The sequence below is a fragment of the Gallus gallus genome, chromosome 6 (genome assembly GCF_016699485.2).
Source record: "Gallus gallus isolate bGalGal1 chromosome 6, bGalGal1.mat.broiler.GRCg7b, whole genome shotgun sequence".
Taxonomy (NCBI): Eukaryota; Metazoa; Chordata; class Aves; order Galliformes; family Phasianidae; genus Gallus; species Gallus gallus.
The window spans coordinates 28,314,102-28,338,659 of NC_052537.1; the positions used below are offsets into that span (position 1 = coordinate 28,314,102).

General features: G+C 41.0%; 2 protein-coding genes and 2 long non-coding RNA genes across 18 annotated transcripts in view; 2 read left to right on the forward strand and 2 right to left on the reverse strand.

Annotated features, from left to right (window-relative positions):
* CASP7 (caspase 7) overlaps positions 1-1,919 on the forward strand; it is a 20,289-nt gene extending 18,370 nt beyond the window's left edge. For all 9 annotated transcript variants that reach the window (XM_040703001.2, XM_025151842.3, XM_025151846.3 and 6 more), the window contains one exon: positions 291-1,919. In XM_040703001.2, the coding sequence (XP_040558935.1) occupies positions 291-514 (224 nt within the window). In that variant the 3' untranslated portion in view covers positions 515-1,919. The remainder of the gene's footprint in view (positions 1-290) is intronic.
* Positions 1-5,192, reverse strand: part of LOC112532669 — a 15,666-nt gene extending 10,474 nt beyond the window's left edge. Inside the window, exons 1-2 of the long non-coding RNA XR_006939606.1 lie at positions 5,111-5,192; positions 2,758-2,849 (exon numbers count right to left, since the gene is read on the reverse strand). This is a non-coding gene — a long non-coding RNA (uncharacterized LOC112532669). The remainder of the gene's footprint in view (positions 1-2,757; positions 2,850-5,110) is intronic.
* Positions 4,150-19,637, forward strand: PLEKHS1 (pleckstrin homology domain containing S1). 7 transcript variants are annotated; one of them, XR_005861004.2, is made up of 17 exons: positions 4,150-4,254; positions 5,151-5,309; positions 5,553-5,682; positions 6,862-6,953; positions 7,059-7,165; positions 7,652-7,786; positions 8,379-8,451; positions 8,930-9,037; positions 9,722-9,817; positions 12,859-12,966; positions 13,940-14,055; positions 15,539-15,724; positions 15,830-15,931; positions 16,411-16,546; positions 17,332-17,421; positions 18,152-18,271; positions 18,536-19,637. XR_005861004.2 is itself a non-coding variant. In XM_025151838.3 (16 exons), exons 3-15 carry the CDS (start codon positions 5,652-5,654, stop codon positions 17,398-17,400), a joined length of 1,359 nt encoding a protein of 452 aa, XP_025007606.2. In that variant the 5' UTR covers positions 4,150-4,254; positions 5,151-5,309; positions 5,553-5,651; the 3' UTR covers positions 17,401-17,421; positions 18,536-19,637. The 7 variants fall into 7 exon arrangements, 6 of the variants coding, with proteins under 6 accessions (XP_025007606.2, XP_025007608.2, XP_025007607.2 ...); XM_025151838.3 differs by lacking the exon at positions 18,152-18,271; XM_025151840.3 differs by lacking the exon at positions 18,152-18,271 and having other exon boundaries at positions 15,542-15,724.
* LOC121111209 lies at positions 5,718-12,963 on the reverse strand. The gene is made up of 3 exons (XR_006939608.1): positions 12,830-12,963; positions 12,332-12,434; positions 5,718-6,191 (listed from the first exon to the last, which is right to left on the reverse strand). It is a non-coding gene; the product is annotated as an uncharacterized LOC121111209 (long non-coding RNA).
* Positions 19,638-24,558: the final 4,921 nt, after the last annotated feature.

Below are 24,558 nucleotides of genomic sequence, written 5' to 3' on the forward strand. Positions count from 1 at the left end.
GGATGGGCTATAGCATGAACCTTTGCAAAAATATACTCTATGAAAAAACAGAGAATGGTACCTTAATATGCTGAAGGTTGGAAAGGTAATACACATTATTTTCCTGGTCAGTGAAGCAAGATTTGTGACAGGAGTAGTAAGAATTGAAGTTTTTGTGTGCAGTTACTGCTTATCCAGAATCTTTCACACAAACTGGTACATTTCTCTCTCTGATGTGCCATTCTTCAGCACAAAGTCATAAGAAGGAAGAGGGAAAAAAAAAACACTCTTTTTTATCTCTTTCCTGCAAGGTTATTATTCCTGGAGGAATCCTGGAAGAGGCTCTTGGTTTGTGCAGTCTCTGTGCTCTGTGCTAAATGAACACGGAAAACAACTTGAGATCATGCAGATCCTCACACGGGTCAACTATGTGGTTGCCACGAATTTTGAATCACAGTCTGATGATCCACGCTTCAGTGAGAAGAAGCAGATTCCTTGCGTAGTCTCTATGCTCACTAAGGAACTTTACTTCTGAAAGCATATTTTAATACAACCAGTAATGTGAGATCGGGATAAATTTTTGGGTGAAGTTTTGATTATAAATTGCAGTAACGCAATTTTTCATAACAGAAATGATGACACTAGATTTACATATTGTATAAGCTGGGGTACCTGAGAGATGGACAATATGCAATATTTTAAAGACCACCTAAATGCTGTGGATCAATCCTATAGCAAATCTCTAATTTGTATTAGAATCACAGAATCATAAACTCCATGATTCTATTACAAATAATTTTGATTTCTCTTAGTGTAGCTGTCTTGATTTATGGGTGTTGAAGATGTTCTGAGAGTCAGTTACCTGACCCATAAAGGTTTACTCCAAAAAACAGATTGTGAAAATCTGTAAAAAAAAAGACCATATCAATGAAACTCCATCTTTTCTTTCACTACAATCTCATGGAATTATAACTTCCTTGGAAATTTCCAAAGACCATCATACAATAAATACATCCAGAGATGAAACTGACTTTGTAGCTATTTAAGAGGGTGCTTCTTAGTCTAATAAATTTATTTCCGTTTTAGAACACTCTTAATGAAGAGTAATAGATGCACTGAGCTTAATCTGGAAGTCAATTTAGTTATCATTCTCGCATAAGGTTAATTTTATTTGCAGATGATTCAGCTGAATGGTATGGAAATGCATCACATAGAAAGATTTTCATTTTGGTTTTTCTAAAAGTGGGCAAACTAATTAGATAATGCCTTAATAATATACCATTATAAAGATTTTTGCCTTGCAAATGACAATTAACTGGGAACTGCCTGACACAGTAGTAGTACAGCTTCTCAGCTTGCAGAAATAAGAACATCTGCATGTTGGTTCTTAAGTTTTGAACCCACAAAAAGTTAATGTCTAGACTTTGTTATAAAACATTAAAATTTAATGTTGAAACAACAGAATTATGTATTCCAGTAAGATATGCACGTTTACATATAACTTCGATCTGTGAGGAATTTCACCAAGACCAGAAATACTTGAATCAGAAACCAGAAGTGCCTTTTTAGTTAATATATTGTCTTGATTTTGTATTTTGGAGTTATGTCAATGATGCTTATATTTCTATTTTTTATATTCTTTTTAAATATGATAGCTAGCTCAAAAAAAAATAATTTTAATGATTTGATTAGACTGATAAATGATAGGCTATTCTCCCCTTTCCTAGTCAATGTACTCCTTATTTTTTTTTAAATCTAAGAAAACAGGTGTATGCCGAGTTATCTCTTTATTAAGTATATTTTCTTACAGGAAATGTAGCGTAGCGAGGCATATCTTTTTCATAATTCAAATTTACAATTGTTTGAATTAAGTAAATTATTGTTTTGTGGAAGTCTTGAATATAATATCAATAAAGACCTATTTTTTAATTTCCTATGAACATCTGCCTGTTCGTCATTTGATCTGGTGAAGTGAAAACCAAAATACATCCCAGAATGTTTCTCAGCCTTGAATGCAGTTGGTCTTCTGCACCTTTATCAAGATGAGGTTTCCTGTGTCACTTGGAAAGTAGTTTGGAAGTATAAGCTGGTATTTGATCGCCTGGGTTAAGTAGGCCAGATCCTTTCATAGAGTAAACCAGAATTATTGAAAAGATTTTAATGGAAATCTCCTGATTTGCCAGCCATTAATCTTGCCCAGTGCATGAAGTGTCTGTATACATCACACTGTATGGTGCTCTAGCAGTTCATGTGAATGTGTTCTTATTAGTTCCTGCAAACGACTCTATCTTAAACTGTTTCCTGGCACTGGAGAAATACCAGAAATGTCTTACCAAGAGAAATGTGTCAATTCAACATTTTCAGTATTCAGCTCTTACAATTCACTGCAGTTCATTTGTAGATTTTTACTAAGCTAATTCTGCTAACAAAGTTACCCTGGTGCCAAAACTGCCCTTTCATTCAGGTATGCTGTGGTTCTGAAACCACAAAGCCTTGGGAACAATAAGGGAGCAAGCAGGGGTTCTGAAACAGAGCACTTGGGGTTTATGAAATAATGCCAAGAAATGTAATAGTATAACAGCTAAGGAGCAGACTTCCTCTTGTGCAGTCCTTTATTCATAATGGTTGTTTGAGAACAATCTTTAATTACTTAAAAAAACAATTACCAATCTATCTTTGCTTAGAAGCACTGCAAAAATGTAGACATTACCAACTTCTGTCAAAAGGCCATCGTCAGTCATTCAAAATTGCTTGTAATTAAGATGGGTCATTAAATACCTTTGTCCCGTTGCCAGGGTTTGTGTGCATCTCACCACTCTGTGAGTGCCTGACAAATAGTCCCTGGTTCAGCTTGTGGTTGGTGAGGTTCCCTGTGAATGGTGACAAGGAATAAAAGCAATTAGCATTGGTTAGTTTACTCTAGAAGTAGGAAAAGCTTCTTTACCCCACTTGATGTGATGTCTTAAAAAAGGGTGGACAGAGCGGGTCTTTACCAGATCTTGTTGTACGTTTACTCTTATGGACACTAAATATGGACAGCTTGGGAATTTCCAACTAACAGGTGAAGCAGTAGCTGTCTTTCTAAGAAGAAAGGCAAGAAGTTATCTGAAGCTCTGAAGCTCTCTAATACAGCAATCAAATAGGTACTATCAGCTTTTAAGAGATCTCTCATGTTAGACCAAAGGTTCCCTGGAAAAAATAAGATAACATAGAACAAAGGAGCACAGCAGTTCTATATGCTGATTTACAGAGAAGGGAAGAAATAAAGGCTGAATCCTAAGCAACCCTTAGGTTTGTCCAGTATATAGTATACAAAGAAGTATACAAAGATCAGGCATAAGACACATGAAGACACTTCCAGAGAGGGAAGCAAGTTGGAAAGATAACTTTGAGAGAAAAACACTTTTGTAGGGGCCCACATCTCTGTTAGAGGGAGCATTACTTTAGATCATGTCCAAGAAGCATTAATATTATTTAGCCTGCAGCAACACGTTCAGAGTAAGGAAGCCTGACCCTGTGACTCGAGCAATGCCAGATGACTGAATTGTGGCTTATAAGCTGCAGGGCATTTTAGTTTATTTCCCATTCAAATGTAAAAATCTTTTTCATCTAAAAGCATTTCTGTTACTAGTAGGAATAGCTGAACAGCTGAAAATCACTGTCATTAACGATGTGGTGGATGTCTCTGGAGAGAATGCAGATAGTCACCTATAACCAGGGCAGACATTGACCCTGCAGTAAAAGTACAGTTACGACACAGGTAGGGTAAGAAAGCCCATTCCACTTTGTGTTTTTTTTTATTTAGCAATCTAAACTTGGTAACGTTTTATGGCCCTGTATGATCCTTTTATGGTTCTTAATGTTACTTTCTCTCCCAATGACGAGTGGATATGACCTCCCAGGCACAGATCCAGGGGAAAGAAAGGGATTATTTGGAAACCAGTGTAAAAAAAATAAGAAGTATCTCCAGGCTTTTTTCCACCTGGGAGACATTCATGGCTGCCACAAACGGGCATTTTTGAATTGTTTGTAAGCAAATATTAATCTGGGTTTCCCCTTTCAGAACAGCCTTTAATTTGCTTCTCCAGGCAGAAACTGGAATTTCCTTGTGGGTCATATTTCAGGGTGTTTGTGTTTGTACACCAGCTATAAGTCAGCAGTCACAGCGCAGGGTGAGGACACACCGTCTTTTGCCGCAGAAAACAGTACAGGAAATCTGGAAATGTTTAATGGTGTATTTCTCTAAGACCTTCTACGCTATAAAGACATTTGCCTGTAAGTATTAGCACTCTTTGTTTTCCTTATCTTGGCATTCTATTTCTGAAGGTTTATAGTAGCGCACTTCTTACTCACTTGCAGCGCTTTATTTGCATTTTGGACTGAAGTGCTTCGCTGCGTTTCCAAAAGGTTGAAATCAATCAAATCCCTGAATGTCAGGTATACAAAAATCTGATGGGGTATAATCACAGAATTGGCATTGCTTGTTCTGAATTAAACATAATGTGCTTAATAGGTTGCTTCCATTGAAGTGAAAAAATGATTAAACACAGCACTTAAAACTTCTTTTCCAAAACACAGTGAGGCAGCAGTGATGAAAAGTTTGCTGTAACCTCATGAGTTTTCGCTTTTCCACCTGGAAATCTTGACTTTTACTGAGACCTAGATGAGGCTTTTATCCCGTTACAAGCTGTTGGAAGGCTGCTTTGAGAGCTGTGTCACTTGCAGTCACAGTCACTTTGTCAGTCACACTGGGAGGAATATTTCTTTGCCTTTCACTGCAACCCCAGATGTGTCCCCCCACTACTGACATTAAGCATTTGACTTTGTGCAGCTGTTTTCACTTTTGGAAATAATTTTTTGTCCTTTTTTTTTTTTTTTTTTTTTTGGTAAGCAATAGATGAAAAGCCAAGGATTACGTTTTGTAACAGTCTGTCTCAGCTTTTGTACAACCAAAGAGCTGTACAAAGAGTTCTCCAAAAGAGGCAATACTGTACTGAATTCCTTAAAAATAAAAGGGTAAGCAGAAATGCTCTACAGAGTTCTCCAGCAATGGTCGTTCTCATTTACAGCAGAGTACTGCCTGAAAGCCCACAGTCTGAGTCATGTCAAAGTAACTAAAGCCACTTCTTACCTTCTAAAAGATGCTCACCGCTGTGTTCTTGCACTTTCAGGGCACACAGAGCTTATCTTGCTGCCAAGGCAGTGTCAGAATCAGGTGCGATGCAATGTTCCTAGGGTACAGCTGGGGCGGCTGCTGCAAAGGAAGGGGCAAAATGCAGTTCTGTTGGCGGGTCTCTTCACATCCCGAGCAAATCATCCCTCTGAATCATGTAAGTTAATAAATTCTGTAATGCATCGCTTTAGATTTACAATTTATGAACAAAATGTAACACTATGGCATATAATATATAATTTTATAATATATTATTTTATTATAGATAGTAACATATTTAAATGAACAATAACTATAGCTGTATCTGTAGTTTCTAAGGGAATTTTTCTATGTTTAATGTCCTATGGTTTAACCATCGCTATGAAAACAAACATTTCTGAGATATTTGTTATTTTCTCAGGCAACCGTGCGTGCAGTGAAATGTTGCTCAGCAAGAAAGAGTGAAAGGAATTAGCTTCAAGGATTTTTCTTTCCCATCTCAGTAGAAAAAATAATCAGGATGGCTTCAGGAAGCAGAAAAAACTCTGAAGGTACAAAATTTCATTTACTAAGATTTGTTAGCGGTAAGATTGAGTCAGGTTGCAAAATATTCTTTTCAGTATTTGATACCATTCTCTTTTGCCTACAGCTGCCAAGGATTTTGTTTTAAATAGTGAAAGCAGTGTATTGTGTTAATTCTACTCCTCTGCTCCCTCCCTTAAAGAGTCTGTCCTAAATGCAGCATTTCCCATTACAACAGAATCTTTCTTGTACCTGACACTCAGATTGGACTGACACTACTAAAAACATTAACATCCTTAAAAATTAACTGGGAACTGGAAGATATGTCAGGAGCTCTGGGACACCAACCACAAAGTCTTACCTCCGCTGAAGTCAGTAGTAAATGGGATCTCAGAACCAAGTGTTTATCTCCACAAAGTTGGATGTCGATGTATTACCATCTTTCCCAGAACTTGTATTAGGCTGTCAGAGGTTGATTGCCCTTTCTTCAGTCACTGGATTCTTTAAAAGTATTAACTTCTCATATTGGGCTTATGGCCTAAAAAATGGAACGAGATTGTCACTCCTTTCACCAGGTGTTAGTAAGCTGAGTTGTTAATCAGAAATCCACCAGTGGTTAGAAAACATGAGCATTAAACTACAGCTGTGCACAGGGTATGTAGGGTCACGAACAAATATATTCACATATTTTTAACTCTAAGCTTTTAGCTTATATTTTCCCTGAAAGACTTCTTCCAGTTGCTGCACCATGATCTTCAGTGTAAGATGATCTATCATTTGAGTAGTGTTTGCAGCCTTTCCATACTGAATGCCATCTACAGATTTCATTAGGGTGCTATTTACTGCCTTTCAGCTCGCTAATAAGAAAGTTAAGTAAGACCAGACACCAGAAGTTAAATAAGAACTTTAAATAAGACAGAGCTTCATGATATCTTCTGAGCCACCTCCCTCAACACAGTATATTACCTCTATCATTTGCTGACAGCTTTGACCAGTTGTCAGCAGTAACAGTGACATCAAGGAATCAGGGCCTGGCCCTGTATTTTATAGCTTTGATTTGTGTTTCTCTTCTCTAATTGAATGTGCCTTATGGTCATTTAAGCTCAGAAACCAAGTGCTCAGCAACAATTTTCAGTTCAAGGAGGTTCTTTTAAGAGATTAATTGTCAACAAATAGAGTAACTGTGCCATTCATTTCTCTTTGATTAGTAGAAGCTCAAAACCCACTTTGCCCTGAAGGTGGAGTTTTCAAGCATGGATTCTTCATCAAGTCACCACCTCTTCATCTTTTCAACTCCAAGGTACATGAACTCAGATCAGTCATATTCCAGCAATCTCTCACCAAACATCAGATACTTCTGCTGTCCTGAGTTTTAACAAGAGACAAATGACTTTCTCTTTGGCAGAATTCCTGGAAAAGGCGTTATTTCATCCTGTCCAAATCCAACAAGGGCGATTACATCCTGAAGTACTTAAAAGGAATGTGCATGAAAGGCTCCATAGCTGTTGATCAGTATGTAACTGAAATACATCATTTTTTAATTTCAATCTTCTATCACCCATCTTAATTGACCACTAATTGTACAGGCGCTTGTTCCTGATTGAGGTTCTTGACCAAATCCTACTGAAGACACTGAAAGAGTCCCTTGGGATCTTGCAGGCCTAAGGTACAACTTACAGTGTATAATGTATGAAGGAGTAAAAATCCTAAATATTTTGATGAGATTTTATATGTTCATTTGAGCAATTGTGGTGATGCGCCTGCAGAACAGACAGGATGGTTCTGTGATCCCAAAGGCTGTATTCCTACAGTAGAAGATATTTTCTGTAAAGATAATGCTTTGCACACACGCAAAAGTAAGGATGGACTATGCCACTTGCAACTGTGCAGGCACACAAACTTTCCCACCTTACAGATGGCAGGGTACCTCTCACCCTGTAAAGGGGGGTATGTTTGCATGCATGTATAGTTGAATGTTTCATGTGGTTGTCTTAACAGGATCGTAAGTGTAGAAATCGGCATAAGTAATTCTGAAATAATGGCAACGGTGAGGAAGATGTTCAGATGCTTTCCAGAAGAGGTGATATCCATCACTACTGAAAACAGATGTTACTACCTCGTTGGGAAGAGCAGGTAGGCTGAGAGATGTGTGAATGCAATGTGATACCCATTGCATTCCAATGTGAACCCAGCTACAGGCATGGTGGGGTTTTTCTGCCCTAAGGCAGAAGAGCACCTGATGTGTGAAATGCTGATAAGCACAGAAGCAAAACACATACCTGTGTGCCACTTGAGCATTCCACTCCACGCCTTTCCCCAGGGCACTGCTCTCACAGCCAGGCTTCATAGGAAGTGATGTAGAATTAATCCAATGAAACCCACTTGAAGCATAGAACAGGGGTGCTTTCACGAGTTTCTCACCCCGTTTGCATTCCCAAGCCCTATCTTCAGGGCAAGAGTCAGCAGAGCAGCACTACACACAGAGAATGAAGCAGAAAGCACCATTGCACCTCCCCTACAAAACCCTTGCCATAGCTTCTGGGCCTGGGCTGCACATCTCTGAGGCCAGGTTTTTCAATCCATCTCCCAAAGGGAAGGTGCAGATTTTCCCTGATGGTTTCAAGAGTCATTATTTTAGGCTCGTGAGAGGAAGTAAGTGAGCAAATGGGTTTTCCCTGTGTTTTACCTAGGAGTAGGTGTTAATTTCTATTGTTCTAACCCACAGGATGGAAATAGAGGATTGGGTCACAGCCATAACTTCCCTCAGGGAGGCCAAAAGAGGTGGATGCTGTCCTCAGGTGATGTGTTACTATACTTGATTTTAGGAGGAAAGAAATTTGTAATCTCGTTAGAAACCTATGCAAAAGCAAGGAATTTTCTTGTCCTGATTTTGGCCTTATCAGCTGTCCCTTGCCTTGATTAATCAGAAATTAATTTTCCATACAAATCCAGTACTCCAGGTTTATGTATTAAGCAGGCATTGCATAGTCTGTTTGCATACGGATTGTTCTTACACTGACAGCATCTCTTTGAAGAGTAAGACACATGGAAATTAGGAAGTGATTGACACTGTGCTACAATGAATTGCACCTTTGATGTGTCAGGATGAAAATGTGTGTGTAATTCTTACTGTGTGCTTTTTGGATATATTTACATGCTGTTTTACAAAGTGATACACATCTAGTCTGTCAGTGCTGTGAACCAGCTGGAGACCCTGCCAGCTCAAGCTCCATCCCTTCAGGTGTCTGTCTTACCTTGCTGTTATCTTTTTTCTAGAACCAAGATCTGGCAAATGCAGAAGTCAAAAGCCGATCCTTCTCTATGCCATTGTTCTCAAATTCTGTAGATACGACTGATTCTCTGGGAAGGCAAAGCTACCTGAAGGTAAATGGATTACCCATCGTTAATAATGAGTTTGCTGCCAGTGGTGGCTGTGAAATTTGATTTATATAGTTGCTTGTTTCAATCAAAAGTTCTTCAGAATTCATTCAGTGAGTGCTCAGGTGGTCTGTACTGCTCTGTACTGGGGTTCCCAAGCAGGAACTGGACATTATCATCAGAGAGCCCCCACAAATGGCCAGTACTGGCATGTTGGTTTGTAAGTCTGTCTCTAAATAAAGACAGGTGATGACGGCAGTGAGCTCTGGTATCCATTGTCCATCTCAACTGACTGGTAAAAGTTGGTTGGCATAAAGTAGCTGCAGATTAGCTCTGATGTACCTTGGAGAAGACTTGTGATGATTGTTTCAACAGCCGCTAGTCACACTCTTTCTGTTCTGTGCTTGTGCTGTTCTTTGTCTCTGAGCTCTAAAGCCTAGTGGGGAAGTTCAGCCCATTGCTGTCCACTGCAGCCTGCACTTCTTGCTGTCTGTGCCTTTCAGACATTCCCTCTCAACATTTAAATAGAAAGTCTTAGTCTTTTGGTGTCAGAATGAATAGCTGCCAAAGAGGCGTTGCTTTCTGTAATCACAAAGTTATGCTCAAATAGCCTTGATAGAGGAAGCTGAATACGGGTAAAGCATCTCCAGCATATCTTTAGGAGTCAACATTTTTTTCTTCTGTATACAGGATGATGGTCCTTCAGAAGATAAGAACAGGCCAAATTCAGATCCTGGCCCTCATCAGGCTCAGAGCGACTCACCACAAGGAGTTTTTCAAAGACTGGTGAGCACAACAAATAAAACTGCTCTTGACTTGCTTAGTCTGGAGAAGTGACTACTGGCTCCCATGTCACCTGACTATCTGTAGCTATAGATTATTCACCTACTTTCCCAGCACACTGACCTGGTTTTTACTATAAGGGCTTCTTAAACGTAGCTAGCCAGTTGTCTCATTTAGCACTGAAAATAACCTTCCAAGAACTTGCTTTAAATACCCTTTTTTTACTTTGTTTCTTGGGGGCAAAATCCTCAGAGTTTCCAGGCAGTGATTGCAACTTGAGGCAGCTCAAGTTTGATAAAAGACTACTCTGAAGCTGCACTACTTCAGGATTTGTCCCTCTTGTCATATTTGTCAGCTGTGCCACACTCTTCTAAATGGCTTCCTTCTGCAGCCTCTGCAAGCAGCAGTTGAATCAGAGTAATCGAGCTACAGAACAAAATCAGACTGAAGTACACCTTAAAGCTGATATTGTATCATTATAAATATGACCTCCAGTAATTTAGTTGCCATATCTGACAGGAATTATTTAAAAAGATAGAACGATGAGTGCTACCATGGATTATTAACAAAGCATTCTGACCTATGTTCCCTGAACAAAAAGGTCTGCAGCAGTTTTAGATGCTTTTCAGCCACCCTCTGTCCTGGGCTACGGCCTTTACAGCAGCCAACAGAACTGACAGCACAACCACACCAGTATGCAGTTAGGCAGTTGAGTATAAACTTATCTTTATTGGCAGTTTATGCACTGGACTATGATCTGGAGGAGCTGAGATACAGGGAAAGAATCTATTCTGCTATCACAGCTAACAGGACAGCGAATCACATGCTGCAATCACCCTCCATTTGTACAGGCTGGCAGCAAGTATGATATAATATAGTTTGATTTGGTGGATTGAAGTGAAAATAGCTGAAATTACATTGCAATGCCATGGGTTGTTATAATAGTTCAGCTGAGGCACTGTAATTTGTGAAAGTGCAATCACTCAGTTATGAGTCTGAGCTCTGAGATGCACTGTGTTAGCCCTTAGTTTGACTTGAGCTACTGCTACTCTTGGATGCATACCAAGGTTCTCCTTCTGCTTCTTTCCTATACGTGTCATTTCTGTCTTATTCATTAATCCTTTATACTCACAGTGACTCTGAGAGCACGTATTGTATGTAGCTGGCCAGAGTAGGACAGGCTGACAAGGAACATTCAAAGATAAGGAATTTGGATTTTCCTGTTCTCTTTAGCCTGAAGCGGAGGGAGTATCAGGAAGCTTATATTGTTTCAGCATGTGTCATAATAAATAACCTTGCCATACAGCTAACAAGGAGCAAAAATGTTTCTGCATTCGATAAAAATATTACACTTGACTCATAAGTTTAACATCCGCTAACATCTCTGAATCTATTCTCTGTTCGGTGATGTCCAAACAGCTGACTTCCAGATTAAGCCTTTGTATTTACTTCCTGTTACAAGTATGACTCTTCATTTCTAGTGTCTGATTAGTTTTGCTTTTTATTGGCAGTTCCGTCATCCAGGCCCTGATCTTGAAAATGGTCAGAAGCCATTGTTCATGCATACAGGCTCCTCAGTGTCAGCTAAGTCTGGTCACACAGGCAGGGACCCAGCTATCCAGGAATGCTTTGAGAATCTGGTTCCCTTTCAACCCATGTTTTCGAGCTACCAAACCACATCTGAATCAGCAACTGAGTACTAGCTATTTGCACATATGGCTTTTTATATCCAAAATGCATCAAAATAAGGAATCCTAATTTGCATCACACCATATGACAGGTACCTAGACATACTGGTCAAGAATCTGGCACCAATACATGATGGACATGATTTTTTGAAAGAGAAATTCAGGGCAACATGTAACTTTTAGTTCTTTCCCCAAGGAGCCCAAAACTAACAGTCTGGGAAGCTGATGAGTGCTGTCTACTCTGAGATTTCATAGGAGTTGGAGGATCTCAAGTGTCTTAATATCACCTCCTCTTTCCCCTCTTCCCCAACCATTAACGTGTTTGATTGGCCCAAAGTCCCTGAAACATCACTAGGAAACTTGTTCATGACTTTAGATCGTGACCACAGAATCACTCTTCATTCCCAAAGGAGTTCTGTTATGCGCTTCTTGAAGGACCATTCGTTGGCTTGTTCTGACTGCTGCAGCGTGGGCTGCTTTTTATGTCATTTACACCAACAAAGAACAAAAATACATTCATCATCTTTAATTTCTATTCAACGTCAGTTTCTTCTCTTTACATCTAAGAGAGTAATTAGTTTAATTTACTTTACCTTGAAAACAGTAATATATTCTGTGGCATATTTAGCAATTATTAAAATGATCACCATGGAAACCAAGGATGTAAGTAGAAAGATTAGAAATGGTTGTATCACAAACATGGCATGGAGAACTGCATTGGGAGGCAGCAAAATACTGATTACTATACTCTTCACTACAAGGAAACATAAAAAATGAGAGGTTTGCATTTAGAAAGGTTTGTGGAAGGATTAATTTCTCCTTGACTTACCAAATAGCTGCAGATTTAATAATTCAGGTATTAATGAACCTGGGAGAATATCATCCAGGACATAAAGGATTCAGTATCAGATCTTCAGCCCCCGGACTACGTTCTAGAAATGAGAGTTAATAAACTTTCCATTAGTCAGTGAAGTCCCAAATGCATTCTTTACTTCATAATATTTAAAAGCTGCTTAAAATGACAAATATCTCCCAATCCACTTCCAGATTTCCCATAGATTTTTTCCTAGTGTAAGAACTTTAAGACGAATAAGAGTTTTGCCCACGAGCGCATAAAAACTTGCAGAATCATAACTGTAGTATCCATCCCACTTGATTTTTAAACAAAATAACAGTTTTTGAACATGAAGTCAATTGCAACTGCCTAGTTACCAAAAATCCATCTAGGAGAAATACTAATACTAGTGCCTAATTTTGTGCATGTGTTTCCTGAGGACATTCATTAGGAAATGGCAAAATACATGTTGAACAATCCATATAAGTGAACCTGTTCAAATGAAAACATTCTCTTCACAGGATAAAGATCTGGGAAAGACTGAGGAAAATCTGTCGTCAGATTCAAACGAAGATCTCAAAAAGGAAGAAGAACCTTATTACCAAACTCCCAGCAGTCTTTTAGCAAAGGTAGTTTATTAGTTGTGAGTTCTGTTTGGTTAACAGCTCCAAGGAGACGGATACACATAAAGACCCAAAGAGGAACTGGTATGAGGAACCACTAATACCATGTCAAAGAAGTACGTAGATAAAGCAATAGGTAATAAAGCTTTAATGTGTACAAGAAAACAAATGCTAAACTCAAAGGGTCTGTCTGCTAAAAAGTGGCATTTTGACAAAACATACTGCTGATTTTGTTGAAATTCCTCAGACTGACTGTTGTAAATGACTTTTGTCAATGGTATCGACATCTGTTGTAGTAAAAAATGAAAACCGCACTAACTGTACATTATTTTTAGTGTTATCTTAAATCAGTAGCATCAGTAAGTGGCATAAAGTCAGGCAGTAATTTTTAAACGCCGGGAAACGTTTTAATGTGTGCATTTCAGTGTGAAAGAAGGGAGCAGAAAGAATCATACTGGTAATCTTAAATAAATACTGGCACTGAATTTGGGAGGCTCATTTCTCAGGGTTTCCCATACAGCCAGAGGTCACGAGAAGCTCATTAAGCCAGGCAGCCTTCTGCAGAATCACTGCCTCTCTCCAAAGTCTGTACAGACAACTGAAGGGCATTAACAACTCAATTTTATCATGTGATCTAAATGTTTTAAATGAAATAAATTAAACAATATGTATATAATCTTTTTGAAAGACTTTCCTAAATTAAAATTACCAAATTTTAAGTGGTCGTACATGAGAATATAGCTGGTTACGTTCCAACCTAATGATAGTACCTATTATACCAGACAGCATGAATTTCTAAGTTTCAACCACATTTCTAGCTTGCTGTTTCTGGGAAGTGAGTTATTTCAGGGAAAACAGGCTGTACTGACTAATGGTCTTAAACAGCACAAGCACTGAACAAACAAGGTAATTGAGATTCTTTTTTCTGCAGACAGGGCAAGGATATTTTTTTCTTAACGTTGTTATGTGTTTCTAACAGTGCAATAGTGAAATATCGGAGATTGACCCTACAGCTGAGCCTGATATCCCTGTACAAGAGAAGCCATGGCAAAGGCAACCAGTAAAGGAGAATGCTTACGTGTCAATGAAGTCACTGTAAGTAACATAGAATCATAAAACCACCAAGGTTGTAAAGACCTCCAAGGTAATCCAGTCCAACTGTCCTTCTACCACCAATATTTCCCTACTAAACCATGTCCCTCAGTATAATACCTAAACCTTTCTTGAACATCTCCAGGGATGGTGACTCAACCACCTCCCTGGGCAGCCCATTCCAGTGCCTGACCATTCTTTTGGAAAATCAAACGTTTCAACCCTTCATTAAACATCTCCATTAAAGCTTTGCAAATTACAAGTGGTATAGCTAGATCTGTTGTTCATAGTATTTATATCACAGCACCTAAAAGCTGCATCTTGTTTGAATGAGTTTTTTTCTTCTGTCTTGGTTCAGAAAGTTCAAGGCTTGTGGAAATACCAGAGTGAAGTTCAAACTCATCACAGTGAAATTTAAGCTCACATTTCAACTCATGCATTTAGACAGGCTCTGACAGGAGGCACAGCAGGTTTTGTTGACCAATACTTAATCTAGGCCTTAAGGACATAACAACACACCACAGTGCTCAGATACCTCAGCAACAATTCAGACAGGGTCCCTGCAAAGAAATCTGTATTAGCTAGTTAACAAAGGCCTAAGAATTGTGGCATTAGCTCCTAGTTTTTCCAGTAAGACGCAATGTTAGCTCTAGGAGGTCAACTCCTTCCTACCATTTCCCCAAAGTATAGGTCTGATGCTGTGTACTTTCAGGGTGCAGTATTTGGTATGTCAGAAACAAAGACCTAAACATTGCTTCACAGTTGTGGTGTCACCAGGAAACTTTACAACCAGTACGTTATAGCATGGCACACTAAAAGAATGAGTGCCTACATCATAACTGCATGATAGTGATGAGCCAAAGGGCTCATCCATAGCTGCTGGCTATGTCCTGCCACCTACAGACAGCCAGGTCTTACTTCACATAGTGGGAGGCAGTCAGAAATGCAGGCCCAGAAGACAGATTATTACAATAAGTTTGTTCATCTGCATTTTTAGGAGTCTTTGTGGAGGAGTTCACCATACAAACATCACAAGTCTATGCCGTTGGAGTCCATATTCTACTAACCCAAACCTTGTTTAAGGTGAATAAGAGAGTTGACTACAGGCATTATAAGCCCTATCAAATAACCTAAGTATTCAAGCCTATCTGAGTCATTGTATCCCTCAGAGAACAGCGATACATCCCCACAAAAGGGGGTAAAGCCAAGGGCAACAGTCTGTACTCATTTCTTTGTAAAAGTATGTTGCTAGAATGTTGTTGGAATGTTTTGGGGCTTAATAAATAGTCTTTAAATACTGAAAGGGTTTATTTTAGGATTTATGGCCCGTTTTTAGAAGGACGGTTTATTTTACTTAGCCGTAATTTTGCCCACTGGATATTGTACAAGAACTTGTTATTCTTTTCTTCACTGACAGCTATTTGATCCAGCAGGAGTGTCTGGAATGGCTAAACCAGTCCATTTTTTATCACCATTCCTTTTTCAGTAGGTTAACGTGTAGACATGACAGGCTCCATTCTCCTCCCCAAAGCCTGGAAAACAGTGCAAGTCCAAGCAACTTGGAAGCAGACACAGACGTAAAACTCCCCGAAAGCACCACACAGCAGTCATTCCTCAAAAGAAGGCAAAACTCATCACCACTTTCAGTGGTTCAGTTGTCTATACTGCTCAGGTAATTGCCTCCCCATTTCTTGTTGCTAAGAAGACAGGTATGTCTCTGAGTTCCACTTAAGGTACTAGTAAGAGGGTGCCTGATCTCTAATGTTTTCTCTCACAGCCAAGTTACAGATAAAACACAACTGCAAGAGTTGGATATTTTGGTCCCACTGGCAGATATTAACAGTTACCTAAAACTTACTGAAGCAGCAGGACAAATATGGTAAGTCCTGGGTAGTGTGCGATGGTGACTGTCAATGAGAATGAGCGACACAATCAGCGTAGGGGTAGAAGCATACACATCCATACACAGAGTTTTGCAGCGTAAGGGTCCAGTCAGGAGAGCAACAGATCTCTTACCCTCGCAATTGTACCATAAATATAACATGCTAATAAATTTTAATTTCAGCCTCTTGAAACACATTGGGATTTTTTTTTTTTTTTTGGTCAAATGTGCAGCACATACATGGACCTGCACCAAGTCTAGCCCCATTTTCAGACTGACATCCCCAGCTCTCTCTGGTGATGCTGCTAGCATCAGTCTCACTTGCTACCAAGATCAAGAAGTTGTAAAGTCACGCAGCCTACCTGCCATTTCCAGAGGGCAATGCCATAAATGCAATCCTGTTTTCCGTTCCGTTAACAGTAACAGTAATTGTATATCCCTTATGATTCATTTGTTGTCTGTTCTCCACATGTTAGTGTCTCACAGTGGACTGGTCCTTGCCGACTGGGATGTTTATTTAACCACGGAGATCGTATAGTGGCTGTGAATGGTCTACACCCACAGAACATGGAGGAGGCTTCCTTGTTCATCAGCAGGTCCACACAAAAGGAGGTATGCTTAGCTAACCTCAGAATGACAGTTAAATGAATTGCACCAAATGAGAAAGCAAGATGCTTCTTGCCTTTCAAATGGCTTTACTCAAACCGGTTCATTCTGTTTTGACTGTGGTATGAATCACCTCTGTACCAAACAGTCCCTCAGTGTCACTCAGCGTAGCACTTCTTAGTCCTGTGCTACCTGGGGAATGGTAAGATCTGCATTATTGTGTTTGAGGTCTTGATCTGAAAGAGTCCAAAATTTAACTTAAAGTTGGTTGGTATTTTTTGGCTATGTCTTATGAATTGAAAACTTTGGGAAATGATTGACAGCCCCCAACGGATGGGCAGTTTCTTACAGTAGTTTTGGGAATTGAGGCAGAGACCTAGATTCCCACCTCCAGTTCCTTATCAAGCATTACACAAACTCACTGCCTGGTACTTAACCACTTCTTTTTTTGTTTGGAAGAAGGTCGGAGATTTCTAAGTGATACTTTAACACTGCAGTAATCTGCTACATGTAGATACCTACGTTTCTCCGAGATAGACTCCTATTTCAATACTGAAGTTCTCTGAATCATACAGGAATACCTTTATATTTAATTTTGCTGAGAAACCTGAGGTCTTTAGATGTTGCCACCAAAAGAAAAGTAAGCCAGTTTCAACAAGAAAAAGAAGTGTTCATCTCTCTAACCAGGATATTTTTTACTTGGCTCATTACGACACAAGTCAGATGGCAGCACAAATATTTATCATTAGTAACAATCTATAAAGCAGTGTCTCCTACCTTTTCTTTTTAAGGTGAAACTTACTGTGTGTAGGATTCCACATTCAGATACCTTCCATGCTAAAGGCTGTTCATGTCACTGAAAAAAAGACGTCATTGATGAAGTAAGTGCCAAAGTTGAAGGGAAAGGATCAGGGAGAGGAATGGAATATGTAGCATATAGAGGTATTCTGTACCTTCCAGAGCTGCCAGACAGATTTTGTCATTGAGGACAATGAACAGAAAAGATTTCATTTTATGTCTTAATAACTTGTTTTGGTGCAATGAATGGTGGTGTTTTTCCTATATGTGTCTATTTCTGTTACACGAGCGAGGCTGAAGGTCAAATCATTTACATAACGTTTGCAATCTATATACATTCTATTTCAGTAGGAATTACAGTTTCATGCCTCTGCTTGCCTCTTTACAGAGTTATATTGACTTACCTCTATCTCTTGAATCAGCTAGGAGTGTGGGAACAACGTGAGTCTGGAACACCATACTCTCAGCTTCAGAAAAGCAAAGGCAAACTGAGAATAATGGTCTTGGAAGGCTGGAGGAGCTCTGTGTAGCGATTCAGGGCAGCCTCCTCTGGTGTTATATCCCTCATGTTACAACCACAAAAATACATAGAGAAACAGAGTGTATTCTATATGGATACATGCACATTGGCATATATATGTGTGTGCATTTACATACATAAATATATACAGTTAATATATGACAGCATGGCAATGAACCAAATAACCATTCTTGAGTACAGATACTCTGTTTTGCCAGATAACTTAAATAACAGTTGGGTTTAGCAGGCCTAGTTTTGCTGTTATTAACATACTGATGTAAGCTTTCATCAAGGTGAATCTGGCCAAAAGACGACATTTGTCTGGCTTCCAGCTAAGGTAGTCCAAATCAAGAAACTACACTTATTAAAATCAGAGTCACTGCCACTGAACTCCAGTACCAAGTTTGACAAAGGTGATTTCTACACTGGCAATAAAATCCAATCTGAAGTTTTTGTAAGAAAAAAAGCTTTATAAAATTATCATTAGCTTGAGATGAAAACGGCATCAATAACTCAAAAGAAACAAAACTATTTGTATAACCAATTCAGACTCTGTTCCTATTCAAAATATTAATTCTCACACTGAGTGTTTCCACAGCCCGTCTCTGCTTTTGAGATAAGTGTGATATGTCTATTTCTTATGATGGGAAAGGATCATGTTTTACTCTTTGTTTCAGTTTTGTTCAAAAGCCTGTTTGTGCTGAATTCTCCATAAAGACAGAAGGAAATCCCGGTTCTGGAATAACAGAGACTGAGAATGGAAGAGAAGTGATTCCTCAGGAGCTCTCCTCCAAAGTTGCTATGTGATTCCTTCGCTCCAGGCTGTTTTCCTGAGCCTAACAACTCTGTTTGCACCTATGGAGTCTCTGTGGGGTGGGGTGGCCAGGACATCACCGCACGGCGCTGCTTCCAGCTCCGTAACCATCTGCCTGCTGGGCAGACCTCTAGGCTAGAATCCTGAAATCACAGGTCGTGTAGGTCACAAGTATCTGCTGATGGCTCTCACTTAACCTTTCCTGCCTGAGGTTTGCAGAAACTCTTCTTCTGAACTGTAGAAAACGTGAAGCCCTCCTGCCTCGTTCCAAGACTTAGATCTCTGCATGATTAGGATTTTTCTTGCTGTTTTCAGTGGGGAAGGGGAATGCTTTATTTTCTACTGTGCGTTTTCTTTCAATATTTCTTTCTTTTTTTTTTTTTTTTTTGGAAACGTTTCCCAAAACCATTCACGTGTCACTGACCAGCAAAACAAATGCCTCCTTTTCCAGTCATGAGCCAACAAAGAGGTGAGACAGCCTTAAAGCAACTTCCTGAAACTTTGTGAGAATCGTTTCTAAGAAGAGACAAACAAAGAGGAGCTCCAAACCGTATGTGGTGGTGAGAGAAAAAAGAAGCCACCACCCTGGAACTTGCATATGACATTGCTGCTGAAGCAGACTTTGAGTGACACACATAGCGCCTCTCAGCCATGGGAGAGCATTACTTTTGGACCAGAATGGGCTGTGAGTAGAGATATCGAGCACAAAAGGATCCCAGAACATTTCAGAAAGCAAGATAATTATTTCTGTACTTCTATAAGCAGTTACTGAAGCATTACATCAATTGATTATTATGTCAATTTGCACAGCACTAAATGCAAATGATGAATGTTTACGCAATGTCTGATTCACAACACTTGCTAGACATATAACATGGAAGTTACATCGGTACAGTAAATTCTGGTAGGATGTCTGAAGTTGTCTGTGCGTGTGTAATTAATAAATGCATTACCACTTTACAACACATACTGCATTCCATAACTACCTCACTTTCTCCCAATACGGTCCCTCCTCATCCACCATAGACAATCTATAACTTCCCAGTAACTTCTAGATAGGTCACCAAACAAGTCGTGTTAAAAACAAAACAAACCCCACCTTTCAAAAACAAGAACCACCTTCTGTAACATTTTTCCCCAGTATGAAAATTTTACCTTTCTTCAAATGATCAAATTCTGCTAAATCACCTCTAGAAGCAACAGCAAAGAGAAATGCCTACATGCACAGCATCACTCGGCACTCATTTAATTCTAGAAGACCTGAAGAGACTGCCTTTAAGCCCATGCCAGCTGATGTGGAGCTGCTACTCCTCTACAATCACCTGTGGCATATTACAGGTGCTGTGTTAGCAGACACTTAAAGAAGCAGGTATTGTTGTGAGTTCTTGTTGCAGTATGATCTGTGCTGTTAAAAATGGCCTCAGCTTCTGGCCTGTGGGGGGTTCCTGAAACGGATGTTTAAATGGTCATGAGATGAAATTCAGTAAACCCACAGACTAGCACATCTTTGTAAAGCACAGCCAGAAGGCTTCAAATCCTGAAGACATCTTGTACCCCTGGCAACATAACGTTATGGGCATGGAAGAAGAGCTGCAATACCTTCAAGCTTGAATTGCTCTGTGCCTTCAAATTAAGTGTGTAACAGACAAAAACCAATAGCCTGCAGCACAGACTCCATGATCAGTGTTTAATGATTAACATGCTCCTCGCCAGCTGTATTTTATTCCCGTGTCTTTAGGCTGTTTCCCTGATTGTTAGTTCATGGCACATTCCTATGCTGCACTCATTTATTACTGGCTGCTAATTTCCTCCTAAGTTCCCAAATATGAATCATGCTCTTTCTACATCTCTAGTACCTTCTCCAGTAGAAAAGTGGCAACCATCCAGGAGACAAGCAAGCCTTGGAGAGAAATTAACAGGAAGAGAAGTCCCAAAACGGATGTGATGAAGCTAAAAAAGAAGAACAACGCCCATTATATAGAAAGCACAAAAAAGACCACAAACCACACAACCCCAGCACCTCCTCTGGAGGGCAACAAGACTGAGAACCAGGGTTGGGGTCATATACTGATCAGAGTGCACAAGCACAGCAGCAGAATGAGTCCAGCCAGGAAAGGGTTCTGTGCTACCTGCCTGCGTCCATCCCAACCTGAGATACAGACAAGCTGTCAACTGCTCTCACTTCCAGGATATCTCCTGGAGACATCTCCATGAGACCGGTGTGATGCAGAAAAGTGGAGAGGAAGGATGTCAGAGCCTCGCACCATGGGGAGATGCTGGGGTTCCCATTTGATTCTAATGGAGAAGCCAACCCCAGTGCCCAACAGGAACATGAGACAGCACAGTCGTGGGTGAACAAGAGCTGATGCTCCCACAGGGAACTCATTCCTGTTGTGTGCATCTCATGGAGAGTTGCAGCAAGCAAACAGAAATCCTCTCAGTTGGACAACTTTGGCCAGTACTTCATGCCCCATTAAGGGGTATGATAATATTCACAATTATATTTCCTCCATGGTGTTCCTTTGGTCATTAGAAGGAGAGCACAAACTGAATCCTCAGCAGAAAGCCTTAACCACAGGGCCATCTACCTTCAGGTTTGGGAAGCTGACAACATAATCTCAGTTGTGCTGAGGGCTGTTTTGGTTTGCTTCCCAGGGATGGTCAGCCCTCCCCAGTACGTGCCTTTCCACAAGCAACCCCTTCCCTCCTGCAGGCTGGCCAGCAGACTGCAAGGAACTTGGAGCATCTCAGGCCATTCCTAGAAATGCCACTGGAATTTCAAATGTTCCCTTTGGTGCCTTATCATTTTCTAATTTATTGCATCATGAAAAGAAAATGAGAGGGCAGCCAAGGTTGATGCGATTCTTTCATTCAGCAAAAGTACCTAAGGAGAAATTGCATCTCTGTCTGACAGCAGTGAGGATGCTAAGCAGTTTTCTTGACAGTGTCTCACCCTTCCCACTCTGAAACGACAGCAGGACCAGCTCTTTGGGCACAAAGCCACTGTTGTACAGCAGGACTGAAATTACAGTGGCAAGAGCCTGGTCATATTGGGTTTTCCATCCTGGGGCGTCCAAGTTCAAAAGGCCATGCCTGAGAGCTGGTTTCTTTTATAACCTGGCAAGGGAGAATAAAGAAGTTCAGATGCCAGTGAGAGCACTAAGACATGGCTAGCAGTGGTGCTAACCTCATGGTTTAAAATTTCGTGTCTGTTACTGTCATTGTAAACATTGCTTCAGAGCCACAGGTTCCCAGAGCAGGGCTTTCTTCCCCAAAAAGCTCATCATCTCTTCCACCAAAGCAAAACATCTGCATTGGTGCAGAGCTTACATCATCTGTGGGGCTCCCCAGACTCTCCCTGCTTTGGCTCTTTTCCAGATAAAATGGGGTCAAGAATATCCGTCCTTTTGTGTGCTCCAGCTAACCGAATCTACCTGAAAATCCAACGCAGCCACACGAGCACAAAGGATGCTGCTGTCTCTTCCTACTTAAAACAAATAAAAGTAAGAATACTGACCTTTCGCCACATAGCAGAAGTTCCTCTGAAAAGAGAAATCCCCAAACACTTGCTCCAGAAGAGAAAAACAAATCCATCTAAGTCTCCATCTCTCGTCATCCCTGGAGAAAATTGGGAAAGGAAAAGAAAAATAAAGCTTGGAAGAGTTAGAACGTATGCCTTGTGTGCTGGATTATGAGCAGCATGCCATGAAACAAACCCATTTGGAAAAGCCCCTCATACATTTGCATTTCTCAGACAGGCCTCATTCCGCATGGAACCATTGCTCTGGCAAACTGCAAGGATCTTGTACATTTGCCCAGGATTTCTGGGCTTTCCAAGTTCCCAATTCCATGCAGTGCTCTGTAATGCACCCATCCCAGCATGCCTGTGCTGCTGCGGTGGTCTCCGTAGCTTTATATCCTTCCAAGCGCTGCTCGGATATCACCACCAGCAGCCATAAAGGTGGTACAACTTTTTCACTGAAGAGGAACCCCTGTTTTCAAGTATTTCTCCTTAGCAGCCTCAGCTGATCAGTGGCACATTCCACACCAGGACACGTTTTGCCAAAATAACCCCATTTACATGCTAAATGCCCTTGAACTTCCTCCTGCCCTCTGATTTGCCTCTTTCCAGTTTTATTCCATGTCCAAAGCCCATGTCATTCTTCACAGATGTCAGCTTGCTTCCAAGCAAATGTTCTTGTGCTCCTTTTTCTAGGAACAAAGGTGAATGCTGGTAGGGTAACGTTTCTGAGAAATCCCCTGCAATAGAAGGGTGGATGGGGAGAAGGCACAGATAGAGGAAGGAAAACTGAGTCATGAAGAGTTGCTATAAACAGTGAGATGGTAGGAAAAAATAGAATCAAAGACGGTAAAAGTGGAGTTATCTGCTGTAAATACATTTCTGTTATATTCGGTGATTTGAAAATAATCAGCTCACGGTTATTCCCAAGCTTCAGATGGCAGTACCTGTTCTACAAGCCCGGCTAAAGCACTGCAATAACTCAGAGTAAAACTGCATCCAGTCTCTCTGGCAGCTTGATGAAACACTGCTAAATTCAGCAGCTCCGTGGCTCTTGGCACCCAGAGCATTTCCACCCATTTGTACTTGTCTTGCTCGAGCCCTGCTGATCAGAAGAGCAAGAGGCTACAAAGAGTGCAAGGAGATTTTGGCACTGCAGCAAGACAGGAGGATTGTGGAACGCAACGTACCCCTGCAGGACAGAGTCAGTAAGCAACTATCTTGTCCAGGGGGTACTGAGCAACAAGCTGTTCAGTGCTGCTACAAACTCTTCAGTGCTACTTACGCAGCCCCAGTGTGCACAGGGCTGCTCCTGCCAGCCCAGCCCCCCTGCAGGGTGTGGACTCAGTACAGCCCTGGGCCATCTCAGTGTATCTTTGCTTTGTACCCATGGCCAGCAATGGGTGTCTTCCCACGGTGTGCTCCTGCACCTCTGGTTGGTTGTGGTCTCTGGTCTTCTCCTGGCATGGAACTGCTTGGTCCCAGGCCTGTGGCACTGTATTGTAACCGCTAAGAAGGGTAAAGGAAATAGCAGACTGAGGGGTACCTGAGGGCATGACCTGAGCCTTCATCTCAGTGAGTGGCCATCCTGCCTGGCTGGCTCCTGCGTGCCTTCTCCTGATGCTCCTTCCTAAAGAACAGCCTGGGCTGCAGCTAAATGTGAGCAGACATCAGTGTTTTCTGTCCCCAGTGAGCATCAGAACCAGGCTGCTTGTTAGAATAAACATCCTGGGAGCAAACTGGAAAGCACAAAAGTAGGAAACAAGAGCTGTAACATCTGCTGGCTTCCGCTGAAAAGACATTCATCATTCAGTTCCATTGCTGTGAAATCCCTGAAATTTCCCTAACTGATTTAGCATCACCTTTCATTGGCTGGTGCAGCGTGCAACTTTCTCAAATATTCATCCACTCTGGCAAGCCTCACCACTACTTATTTACTGCAGATGCACCCAAAGCCCTTCACTGCTTTTCCTGGACTCTCTCCTCAGCCGCTGAGCCTCTGGGTTGGACTCAAGCAGCACACTATCACCTCCAGTTGACACCAGTACTGCTCAAGGGATTAAAATGGAGAGAGAGAGAGAGAGAGAGAGAGAGAGGGAGAGAGAGAGAGAGAGATCATCTGGTGTGTAAGACAGGCTTTCACAGGGCCTCCACTGCAAGAGTGCTGCCAAGGCCCTGCAGCGTCAGTTCCTGCAGAGCAGGGGAGCTCCCAGCAGGTTCCTGCACTTACTGTCACAGGGCAGAAACCCAGGAACTCTGACACCCTCAGTGCACCTGTCCACAGCCCAAGGCCCTGTTTCACCCCCCCAAGGCATCGGCCCCAGCCGTACTGCGGCATGCCCCGAGGATCAGCCCTGCGGCCTGCT